The sequence below is a fragment of the Aulostomus chinensis genome, chromosome 1 (genome assembly GCF_037954235.1).
Source record: "Aulostomus chinensis isolate RoL2024-O1b breed Wild chromosome 1, RoL_Achi_v1.0, whole genome shotgun sequence".
NCBI lineage: Eukaryota > Metazoa > Chordata > Actinopteri > Syngnathiformes > Aulostomidae > Aulostomus > Aulostomus chinensis.
In genome coordinates, this window is record NC_141320.1 from 62,566,549 (window position 1) to 62,587,579 (window position 21,031).

Consider the following 21,031-nt stretch of genomic DNA (forward strand, 5'->3'; position numbering starts at 1 on the left):
CACTTTAGCTCATGAGATGCATGTTGCGTTGATATGCGCTAAATTATAAAAGAAACACATTTGTGATTAGATTTTGAATCCAAAGTTTTGTATTTTGCTTGGATTTTCTTCAGGCGGCGCCCTTTTCCTTTCCCATCTCTAGTCTTTGCCACTCCGCTGTGATTTTCTAACGATAGGTGATTATTTCCGCCAGATTTTTCCACAGCTAAATTTGGCTCAGTGACGCCTCAGTATGTGCTGGGTTGCTATGTAACCTGTTGAAAATGTCTCTGCAGCAGTGTCAGCGGGGCAATGACGCTGATTGGAATTGGTGGAAAAAGTTGGATTTTTCTCAGATGCTGACTTTATAGAAAAGGCATGGAGGTAAAAAGGGGGTGGGTCAGACGGAGCGCAAACACCTCTGTGGCCGTCCGTCTGTGTTTGAGTCCATCTTTATTACTGTCATCACCTGAGGTAATGTTTTTCCTCTGGGCTGATAGGTTGTCCAACACAAACAGTGTCACACGGCTGCAGTGCTGCTCTTTACCCGGCAGACCCGCTGGGATGAACACACGGCATCTTCATCTGGGCGCTGCCTCATTATGGCGCCACCTGACAAACACAAACGTCCTCTCGCTTCCAATGTACACTTTCTTCAGTCAAACACTTCATGTGCACGCTGAAACAACTACCCATTCTCCCGCCTTTTGTTCCTCGCTAACGCCAACCATTCATACACACGCACGCACATTTTGGGTGTAATAAAACAGCAGATCAGAGTCATTGGCTGCTGACAGGGACTGACACTGAAACCTGCCGTTGTTGGAAGGCTGCCTGGGAGATGTTCATTACTCACAAAGCTTGTCGGTTTGGACAGGAGAGGAACAACGGTCTTATTAAGTAGAGACCTGGAGCAGCCTTAGGGGAAATACACACACACCCACGCGCACACCCACATGGGCTCAGAGAAGTTTTTAAGCTGTGGCTCCAGCAGAGCGCTGCCATAGGCAGAGAGAAGTTGGGGCTGCCAGAAAAACTCGCAACTTTTTTTTTTTTTTCTTTCGCCGGAATTTGCTGAGTTTGGGGGTTTGACACAGCTGACAGACAGACAAATCGTGACATGACGACTTGGAGGTTTAGCAGCGAGAGGGCAGGTGAAAAATCCTGCAGCGGAGGATTGTGACGGCCTCATTTTCACAGGAGCCTGCTGATATCGATGGAAGTTTCTGATGTCTGTCTGGCTCATTGTATAACACTCACAAGAATAGATTCAATATTCCCGACACCGCTGAACCTGAAGCCTTGTTTCCATAGTAACTCTGCTCTCCATCTCTCTAAACATAGCCCTCTTGACTGACTTTAGCTCTGTTCAGATCATCAAGCACAGCTGAAGAGGAGGTAGATGCGTGGACATGGACAATAATGTATCTGACTTGAGGCGGTGAAACGATTAGCCGGCTTGTCAGATCAGCCAACGTCTCGGTGTATTTACAGTCCGAAATGTTGTTGGAGCTCCCGAAAAACTGGAGGAACAACACCACCACAATGCAAATAGTTTATTTCAGAAGAGAGCGTCCATCGATATTCCAACAAGATTTACAAGGTGTCACTTGTTGAGGGTGCCAACCAGGACACTTGGTTGCATTTTCTGCTGCGGAGTTTTAATCATCCGGGCCCCTATTCATCTCTGACCTGCTACTTCTCACTAAGTTTGCAAATTCTTAAAATAGCAGCACGCCTCTAAACAACCTGCTCCATTTCAGCCTCCGGCAAAAGGGGGGCTTCATTAATCAAAACCAGCGCACCTGTGACGGTTCGGGGACGAGGGGGAGTTGGTTGCATTTGCATTTGACGCAGTCGTCACTGTTTTTTTAAAAAAACAAAAAACAAATCTCCAACAGGACGCTGCTTACATCATCACAAGGAGATTTAGTGGAAAACTGGGGCTCGTTACATGATTCTAAATGTACCTTCATGTGTCATTGATGTGAGGAGATGCCTGAGAACATTTTACAGAACCTTTACTTCATTTCCTGAGGAAGAACCTGGTGATGTCTGATGCAACCTTGGAGGCTGCGGCGCTCTTCCTCATCTGGCTCCGTTCTTTGGCTTGCTGAGCCGTCCTCTGTGGAAGGAGGGGAAAAAAAAAAAAAAAAAAAAAAAGGCAACCTGATGTAAGAGGTTAAAGCTGAAGAGAATAGCAGGATCAATATATTGAGCATCTCTAGATTAAATTGTCTGAGCGGCGGCGGCGGCGGCATAAGCAGCGAGAGGATCCCCCTTATCGGAGTGCGCAGTTCTCCACAGTTTATAAATGTTGACACACGAGGCTTCCAAGCTGACACCCACTCTGACAAAAATGCTCGGTGGCGTGAACGAAAAGCGCATTTTAGGTTACAATGACATTTTATTTTCTGCTCTTAAATCAGCTCTTTGATTATGAAATATTGTCTGAAGAAGCTCAGAAACTAAATTTTCCTGAGACAGATATATATCCTTCTGCAACAAACGCCATATATCAGTGTGACAACATGTGATGTTATTACTGGCAGTAGAAAGCTCCGTGAAGGATGGTGTGACTTTTGATCAATGTGTTTGACCATGTAGCACGTTACTGCCACCTCACATGATCCTCAGCATGACTGATGGGACTTCCTTTTTATATAAGGATAAAGGAGAGGTGCCGCACTTTAAATGTTAGACAAATTGCTTTTGCCCCTTAAGCCCCTTGTGTGCACATACGGCTTTGTGGCAGACGGTGCAGAGCGTCTGCAGGTTGTCCAGAGAGCACTGTCCTCCTCCACTGTAGACCGGCCGGATGTGGTCGACCTGCCAGAAATCTCCTTCCACAGGAGCGCGGATCATCTCGTTCAGCTGGAAACACACACACACACACACACACACACACACACACACACACACACAAACACAAGCAGAAAGCTTCGATATTCATACTTCTCTACAGTAAATTGCAACCCCCCCCCCAAAAAGAAAAAAACAAGTTGTGAACACACTGCTCTGCCAAACCATCCGTCGATGCTAATGTTCATTTTCTGAACTAACGTGATGTCTTAAGCAAAGTCTGTCTTCCATTATTCATTATTCTGCACAGGTACGACTGCAAAGCTTCGCAATATAATAAACAGCGGTGGCTGAGACCCTCAAAGGGAAATAATGAAACTGCAACAAAAAGGCATCTCATAAAGGTCTCTGCTAACATGATGACATTCATATAAGGCTGCGTGATGTAAGGATAAGAGCAGCTGTTGACCATAATTGCAGCAAATCAATGACAATGAACTTTGACTTTCTATTATCCAGCAAAGGCCTCAGGTATGCAGACATGTTGTCGACCTACATCATGGGCGGCTGTAGGCAAACTTCATCAGTGACAAAGACAAAGGAATGAGGTTAAAAAACCACAGGGGATGGTGGGATATGGATGATGTTCTCAGGCTGCTCCCTGGCTTTGTGCTAACTGGCACTTTTAAAGTTTTTTAAAGTTGATCAGTGGGTATTTACAATTTTCTGTCATGCATCTTCATCAAAAGAAGCTTTGATGGAGGAAGCATGTGGAAGTAGACCTTTACAGATCTAATTTATTCTTCTTTTCTGTTCTGTCATTCTGTTTAAGTCAGTCTAAAACTCAAGGTTATTCAGTTTATAATCGTTTAAAGCAGAGTGAAGCAACAAGGTTTGGTGGTTTTGAAGGCTTGGGGCACAATGGAGACAGACATTACCTGTGTGTTATATACACACACACACACTTGTATAGAACTAATGAGTTAACAGTTCCCAGCACAAGCTTTGCTGGTTTCCAGGACCAGATTTACTCAGGACCAGTGGAGCAGAGAGAAAACACAGGAGGCAAAATGACCTGAAAATGCTGCTGCCTTCCTGCCTTCTCTTACAAACCGAAGAGAAAAAGAAGCGAGAGAGGAAAATAAAGGAATAAAGAGGATCTAGAGCGAGCAGATGATGATTGAAAGAATTAGAGACGGAGAAAGAGAGGACTGATGCGGAGGGTTCAGGGCCAAAAATCCATTTTCTAGCTTTGAGTGCTTCTCTGCCGACATTAAGGCGGCGAGCTGGAATTCATCCCAACAGATTTAAAGAGCAGGCGTGCACATGGGGGCAGAGTTCACATCACACAAACACAAAGTGCAGTCAATGTATACAGTGGTGCACCTTGCTCTACAAAAGACCCGACTGCTATATACACTGACTTCTCCTCACAGGCATCTAAAGGCCACAATACACACACCAAAATACCAATACACACATGCAATAATGCTGCACACACACACACTAATATAAACCAAAATAGACCCTAAGGTACACATGTGCACACACACACACACACAGACACACACACACACACACACACAAGAACCCCCCGTATGAACCAAAGAATGAGCCTATAATCTCGAGGCTTCTCTACCGCTGCGGCGTCTTATCATGTGGCTGAGTTTGTTTCCTCTAAAGCTCGGTGCATCGATCGGCACTGATGCCGCTGCTGGCGGCACTGGGAGGGCGAGTGTGTGTGTGTGTGTGTGTGTGTGTGTGTGCGTGTAAGGAGTGGGGGTGGGGGGGTCTTGCAGGATAACAGCCAACCAAATCAAACAGGCTTACTGGTTGAGGCCTGGCACTGGGAAAAAAAATCAATGGGCCCAGCAATCCATTTACTGGGAGCTGGCCCCTTGGAGTGCAGATCAACCTGTGTTTGCGTGTGTGTGTGTGTGTGTGTGTGTGCATGCATATGTGCGTAGGTGGAAGGGATTGGGAGTGGGTTTTTTTGCACTTACTCAAACACCAAACTAAACGGCTGACAAGGAGAGCCACATTAGTTTCTCATCAGGAGGCTACGGCTAAGAAGTTGTGTGTATTTTAGCATTTTTTAACTTCACTAAAGGTTCTAGCGACCTCATTTTACCCTCAACACATCATCTTAGTCTCCGAAGACAATCTTAGCCTCAGTTGTGTTGACTGTTGTGTTAGGGTTGTAAGTAGCTCACATGCTAAACCACGATGGTGAACATGTTAATCACTGACATGCTAGCATCTAAGTCACCAATTTTTTTTCTCTCAAATAACTCAGCTCCAAAAACACATTTAGTGTCAAGCATTATATAGTTGCAGTCCATTTCATTCAAGTGTCTGAATTCTTTATACTTTGTAGGGCTCTCGAAAATCCAGAATATTCAGAGAACCTCAACACCTTGTGCCTCTGCTAGCTGCCACAGCACTTCCAGTCAGGGGTTACGTAAGTGTTCACTATGGAGTCAACGATTGAGTGGTCTGACTCAGACGTACACTGTGGCTATAATAGTGTGTTCATGAGCAACTGTGAGGAGGGAAAGTTTCAACCTCCAAGGTCGGAGAACATGATGTCGAACTCAGGGAGTGGGAGGTTTCTGAGAGCTCAGAGATGCTTGACATGCCAGGGTTTAGGGTGAAATGTACTCGCTAGGCCCACAAATAACTCACTCTTTTGTCACTTTTGGGTTAGACTCATTAGCACACAGGATTATGTTGAATGACATTCTACAGTTTACTTTAGCTTTCGTCGTGCGGCTAGTTTTCTCATAGCTCATACTTAGGCTGGCTAGCGACGCAACACGAGCTGTCAATACTGGAACTCCATTTCCTCTCTGTGTAGGTTGACGACAAGCTGGTGACTTTGCGGTATTGTGGCAGCAGAAATAGAGCAGATTCTCTGGATAATCCCAGGGAATTCCAAGATGGCTGACAGCACAAGAAGCCTGCCAGTGGCCGCCTATTTCAGACGAGATTCTCCTCTACTTCACCACCTTGTTCAACCCTTCTGCTACAGGAACCAACAAAAAAAAAAAAAACATGTTCAAGACGGCAAGTTTGTCTCAAAATCTACTGTTCAGAGGACAAAACAGAATTGTGCTGCCTGGATTGGATAGAAAGCTTTTAGACGAGACGGCTTCCATGCTTTGGCACCCTCTTACTGTAAATGCCCGAGTCGGCACCATTGATGCGGTGCACTGTTTTACCTGTTTGAGTGACAGCTGTGACAGCCAGGTGTTCTCCAGCATCTCCTTGCGCTGGGATGGCGGTGCGTCCCGGACCTTCAGGAAGAGGTCATGAGCATGGAGGCCACAGTGCTGACAGATTCCTTGTTCCGCCTCCAGCACCCATGAGCGCATGTACGTTTGGCTGGAACGCAACTGGAACTCTTCCTGGCACCTATGGGTGGGAGAGGATCTGGTCACTGATATCAAAAAGAATACCAGGCATATTTTTCTACACAGCATGAAACTCTGAAGTCTAATTCAGCTTTTTTTATATATTTACCACAGTTATTACTTTGCTGAAAGGAGACATCGTTTGACAAAAAATAAATTGTGTTGGAAGTTTAATAACAGCAGATATAGAGAAGTATCTCACCTTGACTGACTGACCAGAATTTGTCTCTTGAAAAACTACTCGAGAAAATTGAATTTCGGTCTTAAATGGGTTGGAAGACTAAAGGGATGATAGAGGAGAAACTTGGTTAAGGGTCTCATTCAGAGTGACCATGTGAGTGGGGGGGGGGGGGGGGGGGGTGCAGCCTCTCACTGAAGGACAGCACGACAACGCAGAGACAACCTCCAGTATTCTTCCACTTCCCTTTATGTACATTCATCATACTGGTGTTCAAATGCCGCAATAACCAGTCGAGGATGGAAAACAAGCATGATAAATGTTGCGGTCTCATTTGGGAACAGAACTAGCCATCAGCGTGTGTGTTCTTCAAAGCAAATTCAGCAAAGCAGTAAGGTGAAGTCAACATGTTTGTTTTGCTCACAATTCTGCCTGTTGTGGAGCTCGGAGTGGAATTTAATTTTAGGTGCCAGATGGGTGGGCTTTTGCACAGAGAAGAGCCAGTACAGAAGGTTTATTTCAAAGTTAATTTAACGTGCTTTTCTTTCCCTGACAGTTTGCCGAAGACTGTCTGCATTGTCCCGAAGCGATAAACCCTACACATCTGGTGCTTCCAGCATCCATGACTCGGCTTTTGGCGATGAACTTTCATACTTCTTAACGACAAAAACTCGCTACTCACTTGTGGCTGCAGAATCGGGTGTCCCATGCCCCGCCGGTGGTCGGGCAGGCCTGCTGGCAGGACAGACACAGAGGGACACCGTGGCTGTCCACCGCCTGCAGGTAGCTGGACTCCACAGTCTTACAGGGCTCCTCATCCTGCCTGTATACAGGAAAAGAAAAAGATCACATTCAGACTATGAGATCCTTCTTATTTTCATCTTTAACCGCATGTTGTGTGACCATGAGCTGATTAAAATCCTGCAAGAAAATTGGAACTTAAATCACTCGGGTGGATGATGTGTATATTTACAGAGATGTGAGTGAAATGTTTTATGGAAGAGTTCAGGGTGGTTTGAAGAATTTCTAAGGACTTATTGGCAGAAACCCAATAAATGTAGGCTCATCCACAAATGAACCGCAGGCTGCTGGAGGTTCAACTTCTCAAGTAAAAGCCAACATTACAAAATACCTCCCCAGCTAAAAGGCATAACGTCGCCTTCTTAAAATAATCGCAGAAGTTTTTCAGAAAACACGAAGAACCGGAGACAAAACATCATCAGGAGTTGATTTAACCAAAAGAAAAAAGACTGACAATCATTTTAAGAAGGTGACGAAATAGGAAAAGTAGGATCGATCGGTGTGAACGAATGATGTCATCGTGAGTTCATCATACATGCTACTTAGATGCATGATGGGAAATGTAGGGTAAAATGCATTTGAAGCTCGATGCTGTGAATGAAAAGTCTGGACATCCCTTTCATGAAAAAATAGTGTGTGTAAATGAAAGCTTGGCCTATTGATGATAGCTGTCGACATGCTAACACTTTATATTCATATATGTACTGCTAGGTGTAGGTGACTCATTTGGCTCTGGATTTTATTAAATCAGAGCGAGCAGGTCGAAGCAAGGCCAATACAACGTATTTCATCAACAAACAATGACAAAAAGCGGCATTCATAACCATTCTGAATGTCAGGACATAAGTGGCTGAACTTGAAATGCCGAAGGACTCTCGGCCCTCGTGCGCATGTGAGGTTACCTTGACCCCTGAGACTGACTACATCTGTAAACAGTCAATACAAAGACCAGGTCTCTCAGCACAACAAGTCAAATAGAAGGCATTCATTTGATTGTGAAGGAGTCAGTGCTGCGGATGCTGAATGGAGGGACATATGGCTCGTGTGTGTGTGAACGTGTAAATATTCTGAGAGCATATATGTGAAATTCAAGTATGTGTATGTGTGAGCTTGTCCTTTTTGGCAGAGGACAGAGAGTTTGGGCATTTGCCATGTTGTCCCAGCAGGGTGCGAGAGCCACATTGGAGGGGACAGATGGACTCAATTCTCTTCCCCCACGGTTTACAATTCCGACTGACAGAGACAGGAACAAAGAGCCAGAGAGACACCGCACTACAGAGAGATATTTAATCATTGAAATGGAGAAGAAAACCCTCTAAAAAGGAACCTTGGTGATTCAAACTTGAGAAGATACCAAAAATTGGAAGTACCAAGAGACTCATGCTGTGCCAGCAATGTCTAGTGGATGAAAGAGACAGAAATAGACTTTTTACTGTTTTGCCCAAACTGAGAATGGCGAAGACATGGTTCTATGGGAAAAGAAAATACCTCGATGTGGAGGGTTTGCAGGAGTAAAAAAAAAACCAAAACATTTTACAGCAAATAATATTTCAAAAACAATTACTTTACATTTAGCTATGATGTCACTGAAATTCGTTAATGCAAAAGCGAGCGAGCATGTGGGCATCTCTACATCACAGCATGAGGTAACCCTCTGAAAACCCATACTTCAAACCCCAGAAATCATGCAACATGCCTTCAGCAAACAGCGCGCAGCCTGCTAATGTTTACCACCCCGGCTGATCTGCGAGGCTGCCTACCAAAGGAAAGCAGAGGCACGCGCGAGGATAAAGACCTGACACATTCAATTTTACATGGTAATAGGGGGGAAGAATGTTCTATTTTTAACATTTTAATTTGTCGCTTCCTGTGACCGCCCACACTGGACAGTTGTGCTTCGGAAAATTGGGAAAAAACATCTCAGTTTACAGATTTTTTTTTTCTTTTCCCAGCTCGGAAATGTGTGTGTGTGTGTGTGTGTGTGTGTGTGTGTGTGTGTGTGTGTGTGTGTGTGAGTGAGAGAGAGAAAGAGAGAAACTCTTTTTTTTACTTTAGCCCTGAGCTTAATCAGTTTTTTGTCAGATCTGATTAAATGACTATCTCTATGAGGCAATTGTGCGGTTTACAAGTTGTATGGCTGAAATTTAAGAATGTATCTATTTCCCAAAGTACGGTTATAAAAAAAAGTATTGCTTTCATAATGTTACAAACTCATGTAACCCACAACTAACCCTTGCATCAAGCACACTCATTAATTCTCACTGCTACATAAATTGCTTTAGATTAAACATTTGCTTTTAAAGGGCTGTTAGCTAAGATCTGACTTTTATACTGGAGAGCAGATACTACAACACTACAATAATTTAACGAGGGAGTTTTGTGGACTCGAGAGCGAGCCCATAATTAAAGTCTTCATGCTAGGCTAAGCTAATCATGTTTCTGCTTCAGACAATGTTCAAAACCAAAGAATGTGTCTGTGTCAGTTGGTGAACGGGTGAAACTGAACAGGCTACATTTGACTAACAGGTAATATTAGATCTCACGCGACCAGTAATTAAAAAAATGAAGAGAAAATCTATTTACTGCATTTATCAAATGTGACAGCTACAAGCTATTAGTCATTTCTTCACATGTTCTGTGGCTTGATTTGATTAAGTATTGATTCTGCCAACAAACAGACAACAGATAGTTTGGGAGATGGGGCGTCATACTCGTCACTCATCCGCCATCTTTGCTTCTTTCTCTGTTGATGATCCTTTCTAAATGGTCTCGTTTCTCCCTCCTGGGGTGGCTGTTGTAGATTGTATTATGGTCTATATTTACTCTACTAACTCAGTAGGCCTTTGAGCCGCTCACTCCAGGCACATACAGATCTCCATGGAGACAGAGGAGGGAAGGACAATGAAAATATTCTCAAAGAGGAAGCAGAATAATGAGAAAAATCCCCTCCACCTTTGCAATCAAGACTGGACATGAGTTTTGTGCTTCCCCTGCACGATACTACGTACTCAGCTATTCAGGTTTTACATTTTATGTTTGGCAATTCTTCAAAAAGAGCTGTGAAAACATTTTTTCACACTTTTCTTCCACCACCTCCACCCTCAAACCTACTTTTCTGCAGCAGGTGGTGCTAGCGAAGAGGCAGACCTCCTCTTGCTGAAGAAGTTCTGCTTGGTGACCACTCGGACGCTGCCTCCCTCCTGCTGGGCCTTGGTCAGGGAGGCTTGAGCCACCTCGTCTCGGCTGAGGTACCTGTGAGGACACCGGAGGATTTTTGTTGTTGTTACATAACCGTTAAAAAGAGATCTGTTTCACGTGTGAAGCTCAAGCATCCGTAAACTGGGCAGAATTAGAATCAGGGTCTCACCCACTGTTGTCATTGATGCTTAACCGCACAGGTTCTGCTTTTTTTTCTATTCAGTATGTGCGCTCACATTCCGGGTCTGCTCCTCCCCTGCTGAATCCCATAATCTAATTTCCCCACAGGGATCGTCAATCATGTAATCTAATCCATCTATCCCACCCCGGGTTTTTATAGCTGTTGTAATAAAGATGCGAGGTGTACAATTGCACCAAAGACCACATATCAATCTGGATGGGATTAAATTGACCCCGGGATGTCAGTCAGAGTTGTCAGACGACACCAGAGAGAAGTTTAGGGTTAAGAGAAATAAATAAATGTGTGTGTGTGTTTTGTTACTGCTGTTGGAGAACGTGACAAATGGCCGTCATGTATCACTGAGGCTTTTGCAAGAGGAAGAAACGCAGGATTAGACCCAGCGGCGCAATTATCTTTCTCCCTCTGCAGGGAGGTCAAAGGTCAGACTAAACATTTAGCACTCCTGTCGTAATGCGTCTTGCTCAGTGACACTGAAGAATAACTCCAGAAGAACTCTTCATGGAATGAACAGTTGGACATTACATAAGAAACGTACGTATCAATAAACAGAAAATGGATGCTCCCACCTTCTTCTATTAAATCATCATCCAACTTTAATTCCCCCTTCCAGAAATCACATCAATGTGTCCTCTAAAATGTGGTGGTAACAGTTTTGAAAAATTAAAATGAAGGAAATTTAATCAGTCTGTTCTGCCTCTGATGGAACACCACATTACTGCTCCAAACAAAATATGATCTGCTTTTTATGAAATAAGGTCAGAATCTACATAATAAGCACATAATGGAATGATATTTAAGTGAGGTAATGCATAGAGCAGCTAAGGGTCCCATCATGAAGAATTCATGGTGTAAGTTCTTCCCCTTTAGAGTTCATGAGTTACAGATCACACATATGTACTGCATAGAGTGTTTCTAGTAGGAGTACTCGCCTCGTTCACATCAGCTCAGATGTGTAAAATACCAGCACCTGCACAGCTCAAAGTTCTGTTTATTGCAGTTAAAATCACTGCAAAAAAAAGAGCTGTGGTTCACCATGTTTGCTGGAACTATTTCTGGACTGAAAGCAGAGACTTCCTGGATAAATGGTATTGTCCAAGTTTTAGTCAGACTTAAGAAATACAAACCTCTCTCTCTTTGTCGAGTTCATGGTGTTAGGGTGTATTTTCCCCTGTAATAACTCGAGAGAAATGTCTTACTTTGACAAACCAGCAGAAAAGTGAACGGCTATCGGTTCATGAAACACAAAAGTACGGCTCCAAAAATGAAAGAAAAAGAGAGACGAAAGACAGAATGTGAGGTAAGAGAAGATGGATGCAGAGACATGGAGCAGCCATTTCACACACAATCAACTCTGGCGATGAAGCTCATCGCTAATTGCTTTGTGAATTGATGTTGTACTTTCCAAACATTTGTTTTGACAGCTATGCTTGATCAAACTTTACTGCCACCTCGGAGATGAAATCAATAATTGGAACAGCTCAGAGAAGTTGAAGATAGGAAAATAAATCAGCACCTTTTAACTAAGAAGAAATGTTTACCAGGAAAAACATATCAGCAGGTTTAAGTATTTAAGACGACTGACGATGTTAAAAGTTCATATGAACATTAAATCACATGTTATTTTGAGCCAAATCTTTGTGTATTTTACTTCTGGTGGCTTTCTTGATTTGTAATGAAAGTCTAGGCTCTATGAAGCTATTGATGGAGGAAGGTGTTAAACTCTGCAGTGGTTCGGCTCGGCCCTGCAGGCTATTCAGTGACATTTCAATGCATTTTCAGCACCTCCGTCTGGACAGATACTTTCTCAGGGAGGGAGGCGGAAAGAAGAAGGTGGAAGGTATAAATAATAAAGAAAAAAGATGGATGACAGGAGGCAGAAAGTGGAGGAGGGAGACACATCAAAGAGGAGAAGTTTCTCTGGAAACTGAGGGGAGATGAGGAAGAAGGTAAGTCTCCATCAAACACAGGAGCTTCCTTTGCGTCAAACAGTCCCAGCACAGAGCCTGGATGAAACGACACACTAAACTGGAGTCCAACTGCGCTTCTGGGACACACACAAGGTGTGTGTTTGCATGATTTTTATGCAGCTAGGTGCTTGGACAGACTCAAGAAACTTAGCGCTGCATTTTATGCCTTCACCCAAAACCCCTTCTGTGTCTGAACATGTGTCTTTCGGGGAAGCGTTTTGAGATGTCAAATAAGATATAAAAAGAAAAAGCAGTTGGTCAAGGTTCTCAAAAAAAGTCATGGTTTGCAGTTGAAATGATGAACAATGATTGAAACTAAATATAACCAGTTTACGTCAACAGAAACGTGGCTGAAAATGTCCCAACGTCCAAAACAATGCCATTTTGTTCCTGGAAAGCCTGGCATCAGACCTCTCCGAGAGACTTCAGAGTCAAGTCTGGTAACTGACAAGAATAAAACACGCAAAGTGACTGAAGAACTCAGTGTGCTCCTCCCATCTGTACACACTGCAGTTGTGTTTCTGGCCAGTAGTAGTGCTGTGGAGCACAACTGAGTTTCTGATGTGTTTTTATTGACAATGACACAAATGCAATACACATTCCTGCAGGGGTCACGACCTTCCATTGGGCAAAAAATGTCCCTGATTTGAATATTGATTAAAAAAAAAGCCTTTATGTGGAAGAAAAAGCACTTAACACAATTTGGCACCTTTTAAGAGAACCTTCTTTAGTTTTGATGGCTCCAGTGGATGTAAACACGTTACAGCTAAGTGCTTGAGATTGCAGCAGCTCTGACAAAACACAGCAGTTAACAGGGTTTTTATTGGATTATTTGGACAAGGCTTTCTGCTGCTAGCCATTTGATGCACAGCTGCAGGAGTGCGATTGCAGGCCCGCGGTGGCAGCAGGTTGCTGACAACGTACCTGCTGACCTGCAAAGCCACAGACAGCAGTCTGGCTCAGCCTGCGGTGCAGCGCCAGGGCCAGACACTGCTCAGGTGTGTGAAATCAAACTAACAAGCTGCCTCTCGGGTGTGTGCTGTGATTGATTGCTGCTCTGCTCTCCTTCATGGCTGCTACTGGAACACTCTCCTCAGTGTCAGACGTGTGCAACTTCAAGCTGCTTCAGTGGAAATTACGTGACCTGCAAAGACTCACATCAGATAGCTTATTTTGACCCTGATTGTCATCATTATCATCTACACGTTACCCAGGATTAACGGTGCACCTGGACTGCATTAAATAACAAAAGAGGAACTGTGGACTATTTATACCAGCTGACAGGCTGCCAATCACTGCTTCCCACTTAGATTCTGCAGTCACTTAATTGCATCTATTCAAAATTAAAGCAAATGCACACCTGGAGAAAAATACAGATTACAGCCATCTACAACTTTCCAGATAGCCTCTTAAGTTAATCACGGTCTTGTTTATTTGTAACATTATATCTTTCCACCTAATTTCATTAAACTCCATCCATTAGTTTTGAGATATTTTGCGAAAAACACATTAAAAAAAAAAGTGATTACCAAATATGGATCGCCTCCAAAACACTAATGGTTCTTCCTTGTCCTATCCTCTAGCTGAGTTCCAAGAAAATCAGTGACACAAGTTTTGCACAAAAAAAGACACAGAAAATGAAGTAACAACGCCATGATGCACGTGACAAAGATCCGTCTGACATGCAGGACTTGAAAACCTTTTGGTAAAATTCTGCCAATATATATTTTACACTGATTTTATGTTTTTAGTCAATAATATAGCAAATAATGTGGAGATTTTTTTTTAAAGCAAGTGATATCTATCTATCTATCTATCTATATCTATATATATATATATACATATATATAATCTGTACAAAAACATCTTTGTGCTCTCTAGCCATGAGAGTGCTGTTTCCATAGCGATGCAGGAATGCAAAAGAAAATAAGGAAAAAAAAACAAAACAAAAGAAAGCTTGCAGCCAGTGTAAATGTGACAGGAGCAAAAAGAGCCAGGAACTGCAGGGAATTGAGAGGGTTAATGTAAGATGAAGGGTTTCCTGTCTGCTATCCAGCCCCGTCATCGTCGTACAGCCTCATTACAATGAACCGGTCAAGAGGACCGTTAATTAAACCCAAAAGAGCAACTGAAGAGCAAGTCAATCCACCAATGCCAACTCAAACAAACCCGACGTGAAACAATGCAACACAGGCCTCAAAATTTTTGCGTAATACTGCTAACTGACAAGCTCTGAATACAAAACACAGCTGCCAGTGAAAACAACTAGTTTTTCTGGTCTTATTTTGCACCAAAGTGTAGATAATGAGAATGTGTACGGGACAAAAGAAAGCCCCTTTCTCCAGTTCCTGTGGCCCATTATGGAGGCAATAAACCATTTACAGTCCATGTTTGCAGTAATTCCAGCAACGAGGTGTGCTTAGGATGCAGGACGCAAACTGGATTATAACCCTCCAACAATCACAGTAAATCACAGTGAGTGGCTGATGATGACAGGATCAACAGTGTTGGGGACCCAGGCAAAGTGCATTATATTTGGGGAAGGTGAAAACTGAGCGTCTCAGTGCTACGAAGGTGAGCCGCGATCGCCCCGCTGAGCCCGAGCAAGAGCTTGATTGGTTCTGATTAGTGTATAAATCAAACAGGTATCAAATCAAGCCGGGCCAATTGCCTCCTACTCACACCTTGATTAGGTTCACGCACCCAAACACGTTCCCCCGGTTGAGTTTCTCAAAGAAACACACACAAGCACACACACGTGTCTACCCTGTAATTGGCAAACTCTCCCTGCCTCTACCCATGCCCGCTGTAATTAGTGTGTCAGCAACAATGCTTGTTTGTCAAAAAAAAAAAAAAAAAAAATCATGCATGTACACATACACAGCAGTCATCCCATCCTCTCTCATGCCTCAGCTGACACCCTTTGATACACCCACCCACACACACGTGCAAGCGCACACACACACACACACACACACACACACAAACACAACTATTATTCTGTCTTCCATGGTGCCTGGGGCAGTTAGCATTTACAAATCTGCTTGTTTTTCCTGTGAAATCTCACACGTCGCCAATTGGATTCTGACATAATGTTGGGAACTAATTCATCTCACTGTTTCCACCGTTTTAAAATATTCCCGCACTGCATTTAAAATTCACACTGATCAGCTCATGAGGCAAGAGTGTGTGCATGCGTGTGTGTGTGTGTGTGTGTGTGTGTGTGTGTGTGTGTGTGTGTGTGTGGTGGTGGGCGGTATTTTTTCCAATGCTAATATATATTTACTAAGGTGCTTGGGGTCAGACAAGCAAACAGCTTCTCATTAATAGCAAGACAACTGTAACTGTCACATGGTGTCAGCACTGGTTAGCTGGCTAATACAGCTAGCCTGAGCACCAGCTGGTGAACACTGTCTCCAGCCGACTTTTTTAAGCGTTCAGACTTACAGGAAAGTTACAGTTTCCTCACTATCTAAGTTAGCAAGCTAGCAATACTACACAGTACCGTGTTACGTATAATGTCAACTGCTGGAAAAGAAACTGTCCGTACGAGTGCTGACACATGACGGGAAATAGTTACATATGAAAAACCTGGGTGTGAGCAAGGTTAGGGTGATGGCTAACAGGTGAAATGCTAACCAGCTAACATCTGATGAGGTTTTCTATCCAGTGAGTGTGGTAGTTATGGAGAGAGCTTTAGTTTATTTAGAATATTGGTACTGATCGTTAGCCTGACATGCTAATATTAGCAGTCCATGTTAGCATGAACAATTAGACTCTGACAGGCTTTTCCTGTGTTTTTGATGTTAAAGCTTCACTGTATTTTTTTGGGGGGGGGAGGGGGGTAAAGTTTTGAAAGTCAAAGTCACATGTTTCTTTCAAGAGCATCTTTCCAGCAAGAGTCTGACCTCTTGGTGCTTGAGTGAGGGCGCTGGGCGGCGGACAGCTGCTGCAGGCCCAGAGTGGGGCTGTGGAAGAGGAGGCCACTGCGTCGCAGCAGCTTCTGCTTCATGGCCGTCAGGCTGCTCCACTCCTGCACAAAGCGCAGCACCTGCAGGGACACACGACATCTCACTTCATATTCAGCTTCAACCTTCACCCCAGAACGACTGGAGACTTCATCTCCCACGCAAATTGATAGTTTGGACACTGGAGATGGGGTTTTTTCCCCACCCAGTTTTGAAAATAAATCAAACTCAAACAAATACTGCAATGCACGCACACTCACACACACACACACACACACACACACACACACGCAACTTTCCAGACAGCTGAATAAACCAATCAAACCATAAAGAAAAGGAGCTGTGTACTTTCAACCAAGTAAAGAACTCAAAGAAAATCCACTGGCAAAATACGAAATGGACAATTTACCTACAAATATTCCTCTTGAGAAGGGTTTATTTTTCCATGGATGATACCTCACAAAAACATTATTTGTGTGGAGATAAAACTCAATATGCATCATACAAACAGTTAGCAAAGCGATCCTACCAGCCAGGCTTGCTTTGGAGAGGTTTTAGCAGGTGAATAATAAGTATCTGAGCAGAAATGCTGCCTTAAAAGCAAAAATGTTTCACACAGCAGATGTATATATCACCAAATAAAACCAACAGAAAAGAAAAAGGATGAAAAGAATAAGTGGGTCTGATAGGTCGGGGTGGTGGCTGAAAGCATGAAAACTGTAATTGTGGATGTTTCCTGATGTTGATATATCCCACTGTAATGTGGATGCTAAAACACAAATAAAGTAATTAGTAGTGATCATTTGTGTTGCGCCTGACAACAAAGCATTTCACCATCAACTTAATTTGGACAATAATGTCAACTGAATACCAAAGATGTTTTTTTTTTTTTCCCTCTGTAAATTTCTGGGGTCAGAATTTCTCAAGCTTTTAGATAAAAAAAAAACAAACAAACAAAAACCATTTTTAATCATCCTCTTTTTTTCCCCTAAACAGGTTCACCAATTCAAACAAACACTTCTGAATCATCAGATGACGGTAACCTGAGTGGACCCGTTCACTGGCTGCAACCTGGATGTTATTACCACTTTATTTTTTAATATCTTTAAGAAAAAAAAAAAGACATGCAAGCTATTTTTTTTGACAATCTTCAGCAGCAGTGGGCTTGGGAAACACAGAACATTACACTCAGAAAAAAAGAAGTATGCATGAATTGTGGCTATCTGGCGTTCTTTTTAATGATTCACTGTGAACTCTGACTGGGTGTGGGTGAGTTTACACACCACTGCTTCCCCGTCCTCAGCGTGTGGCAGCCCACGCTAAACTGCTTGCTTAGTATTGATTTTGATGGACAATCGGTGCGTAACAGGGCGTAAATGATGGGTCCGAGGATGGATGCAACTCACGCCTTCGTTTTACAAAGCAACATAAACAAGGTGACAGGTGGGGAGTCAGTCAGCGGCTCTGCCACCACCGTGGCAGATTGCAGGATTTAATATTAGCTGGTTGGCGTGGAGGGTCGTTTGGAGCGATGATCTGTCTCCTTTAACGACCCTCATAAAACGGCACTTTCTCTTTTGCCGGTCTCCTTGGCCCATCTCAGGCTGCCCAAACCACCCTCTCTTTTTCCGCTCTCTCCATCATCCCCCACCTCCTCCCTCCAGGCTCTGCACTGGTGGAAGCGGGTGTCCATATTCCACCTATCAGTCAGGCTCCTGATGCTGTGCTGCTGCTCTTCTTCCTCATGATCGGTGGTGTCATTAGTTTCACATCGCAGGGACACACTGATATCAGTTAGCTGTAATAACCCCACACAGCCTTGTGCCTCATCTTCACCGGGATCTGACTGCATCAACTTATCTCAGTCTAAAATTAAGGTCAGCCCATAGCTGCTATGCTAGCTGAGACGTGTATGAAAAACTGGCACAAGACATTTTCTACAACCTTAACCCTTGCATGGCCTTTTAAGGTGATTTTAAAGTAACAACACATTAAGTAGGTAAATCACAGCATTAACACTTTGATCCACATGCACACCCACACACACTCATGAATATCAAAGCTCACACAAGACACACACACACACACGCGCGCGCACACACACACACACACACAAGCAGTGTGGCGGGGGAAGAGCAGACCTGCATTCGATTTTCCCGGCGCCGGCTGAAGGCCTCAGGCAGGTCATCCCAGTTGGTTAGTTTGATGTCCAGAGGGACGAAGCTCAAGTTCAACGCAGTAGCGTCCTAACAGATGAGGAGATGGAGATGGCCTTAAGCAAGAAGATGTGATACTACCACGCATCTGCAGTGCTACCAGCACCGCTACTGCTATTACTACTGATAAAATCACTTGTGCAACATTACGGCAACTGGTGCTCTGCTGTGTCAAATTAAAGATTAAAGTAAAGAAAATTCATGAAAATCTAAAATGCATGGAAATGTGCAAAGATTTAGATTCAAGGGTTTTGCAAAATGTTTTGAAAATAAAGAAAAATGTTCATTTGTGGTCTCAGTTTTTGCTGCTAACATGTCTGCTTTTTGGATACGCTCATGCTCCCCTAACAGGACAAAGAAGCAGCGTAAATAAGTCCTTCTACCAATGATAACTTCAGCCTCCTCCTCCCAACACCACTACAAATTGCAGTCGTTCTGGATGAGATTGGTGCTGACAGAATTACATTTTTCTTTGGCCAGCGCTTCCAGACTGTTTTAAAAGCTGGTGCTTTATATTCATTTAATTACTCTGCAAAGTTGAGGAAAAAAGTACTGCAGCACACATTACTATTTAAAACATATTTAAACTTAGTGGAGCTGAAGCAATTAGTAGTGTGACAGAAAATTAATCTCGAAATGTATCATTTTAATAATGCCAATGTTCTTAAACCCCGATGTGCTTCAAGACCTCTCATCGTCACTCGTGAGGCAGAGACACTCCTATAAAACACTGGTCGAGGTGGTAAATGGCGCTGCGCTACACGGTGGCGCCACCTGATCCCGTCATGTCTCTGAATGGTTCCAGAAGAGTTGGTGGGATGTGGGATTTGCTTCTGAGTCACCGGTGGAACAAACAGGAATAGAAGCGTGCATGTTTACTCGCCGAGCGTCCCTCCCTGTGAATGACTGCGAGTTATTGTCACATATTCGTGACAAGAATAAATGTCAGAGTAATATGGCTGTTATTCAACGTGGAGGAGGGTTCAATTGCAAACAAATCATGCCATCAAGTAAATACCACTGGATGGCAAAGGGCGTTTACTTGACTCAAATATGCATCTCCTGCTTATTTCGTACATTAGATTAGACCACTTGTACATGCGTCACATTTCTTTGACTTCATTTTGTATTTTTCAGGTTACATTTTTAAGATTTTACTCTCTTACAAGCATCAGACATGCTTTCCTGCATGTATTTTTCAAGTTTAGTCATGCTAATACTTAAACGCATGAAATCGTCACATTAAAATAAAATATGACGTTCACAGTCCTAACCGAAATGAACTGACTTTTCCTTGATCTCTTTACTTTTCATCCAGCACCACTATCAAGGTCGAAATTTTAATTTGAGTAAGAAGGTGTATAAATTATTTATGATTATTAACTGGATAAAAACTTAAGTGATTCAGTGCCGTCTCAGAGCACATTCTACTTTATTGAGTCAAATGAGCCTTTTTAATTTCTTCGTATGGAAACCTCGCAGTGCAAAAACAGAACTGTCCAATACGGTTTAATATTCAGCTAAAAAAGAAGCAAAAAACAAAACATGGCACAAGGGAGATTTCTTTATCAGGATCTAAGATCATTTTTGTGAAAGCATCATGAGCAGCGCAGACCTGAACTCAACTGAATTATCATGTTAACCAGTATCATCAGAAGTGTTACAGTTAAACCACGTGAAGGCACCTGAGCGTTAGGCTGCCCCCCAGGATATTAGGAGGGCTGGACTTCTTTTATTTGCAACTGAAATTATATTTTGTACCCCCCAAAAAAAGTAGCAGTGCCAGCGTTGGTGTCAACAGGACCCACACAACTTCCTTGGAAAACGACATTAGATTATACATCCATTCCTGTAAAATACTTACTTTAACAAGTTTGACATTTGAATCAGTAAAATCATTAGGAAATGATTTGGGCCTCTCAGGTTTTGGTGGTAGCATCAAAAGCCATGCTGTGTAATTAGCTCTTTGCTAACTGTCACATGCGCTCCGTGGCTCAACCTGAACTAACAACCTAACTACAGATATGTTCAACACAATCGGACTTTTATTGACTGATTTACAGAGCTATCCAATTACATCCAAGTGCAGCAAACTGGCCTCACTTCAGTCTTTATTGGTTGCCATGGTAATTGCTGTGGTAACCAAGGAGCTCGTTAGTGATGGCTCGTTGTCTCCCCTTTATTCTAATATATGTAGACGACTTTGAAGAAAATGCTTCTCTGGTGACAGCATGCATACATTAGAAATAATGAGGATTATGAGGAGGACAAAAAAATGCATATACCCACAAGAATGTGATTATGGGT

General features: G+C 43.1%; 1 protein-coding gene across 1 annotated transcript in view; it reads right to left on the reverse strand.

The window, feature by feature from the left end:
* Positions 1-1,519: 1,519 nt before the first annotated feature.
* The window catches only part of zranb3 (zinc finger, RAN-binding domain containing 3), a 65,143-nt gene continuing 45,631 nt past the window's right edge, over positions 1,520-21,031 (reverse strand). The window contains exons 16-22 of the mRNA XM_086198957.1: positions 18,650-18,754; positions 16,449-16,591; positions 10,285-10,425; positions 7,055-7,195; positions 6,003-6,195; positions 2,722-2,853; positions 1,520-2,104 (exon numbers count right to left, since the gene is read on the reverse strand). Coding sequence (XP_086055083.1) covers positions 2,006-2,104; positions 2,722-2,853; positions 6,003-6,195; positions 7,055-7,195; positions 10,285-10,425; positions 16,449-16,591; positions 18,650-18,754 — 954 coding nt within the window. The 3' untranslated portion in view covers positions 1,520-2,005. The remainder of the gene's footprint in view (positions 2,105-2,721; positions 2,854-6,002; positions 6,196-7,054; positions 7,196-10,284; positions 10,426-16,448; positions 16,592-18,649; positions 18,755-21,031) is intronic.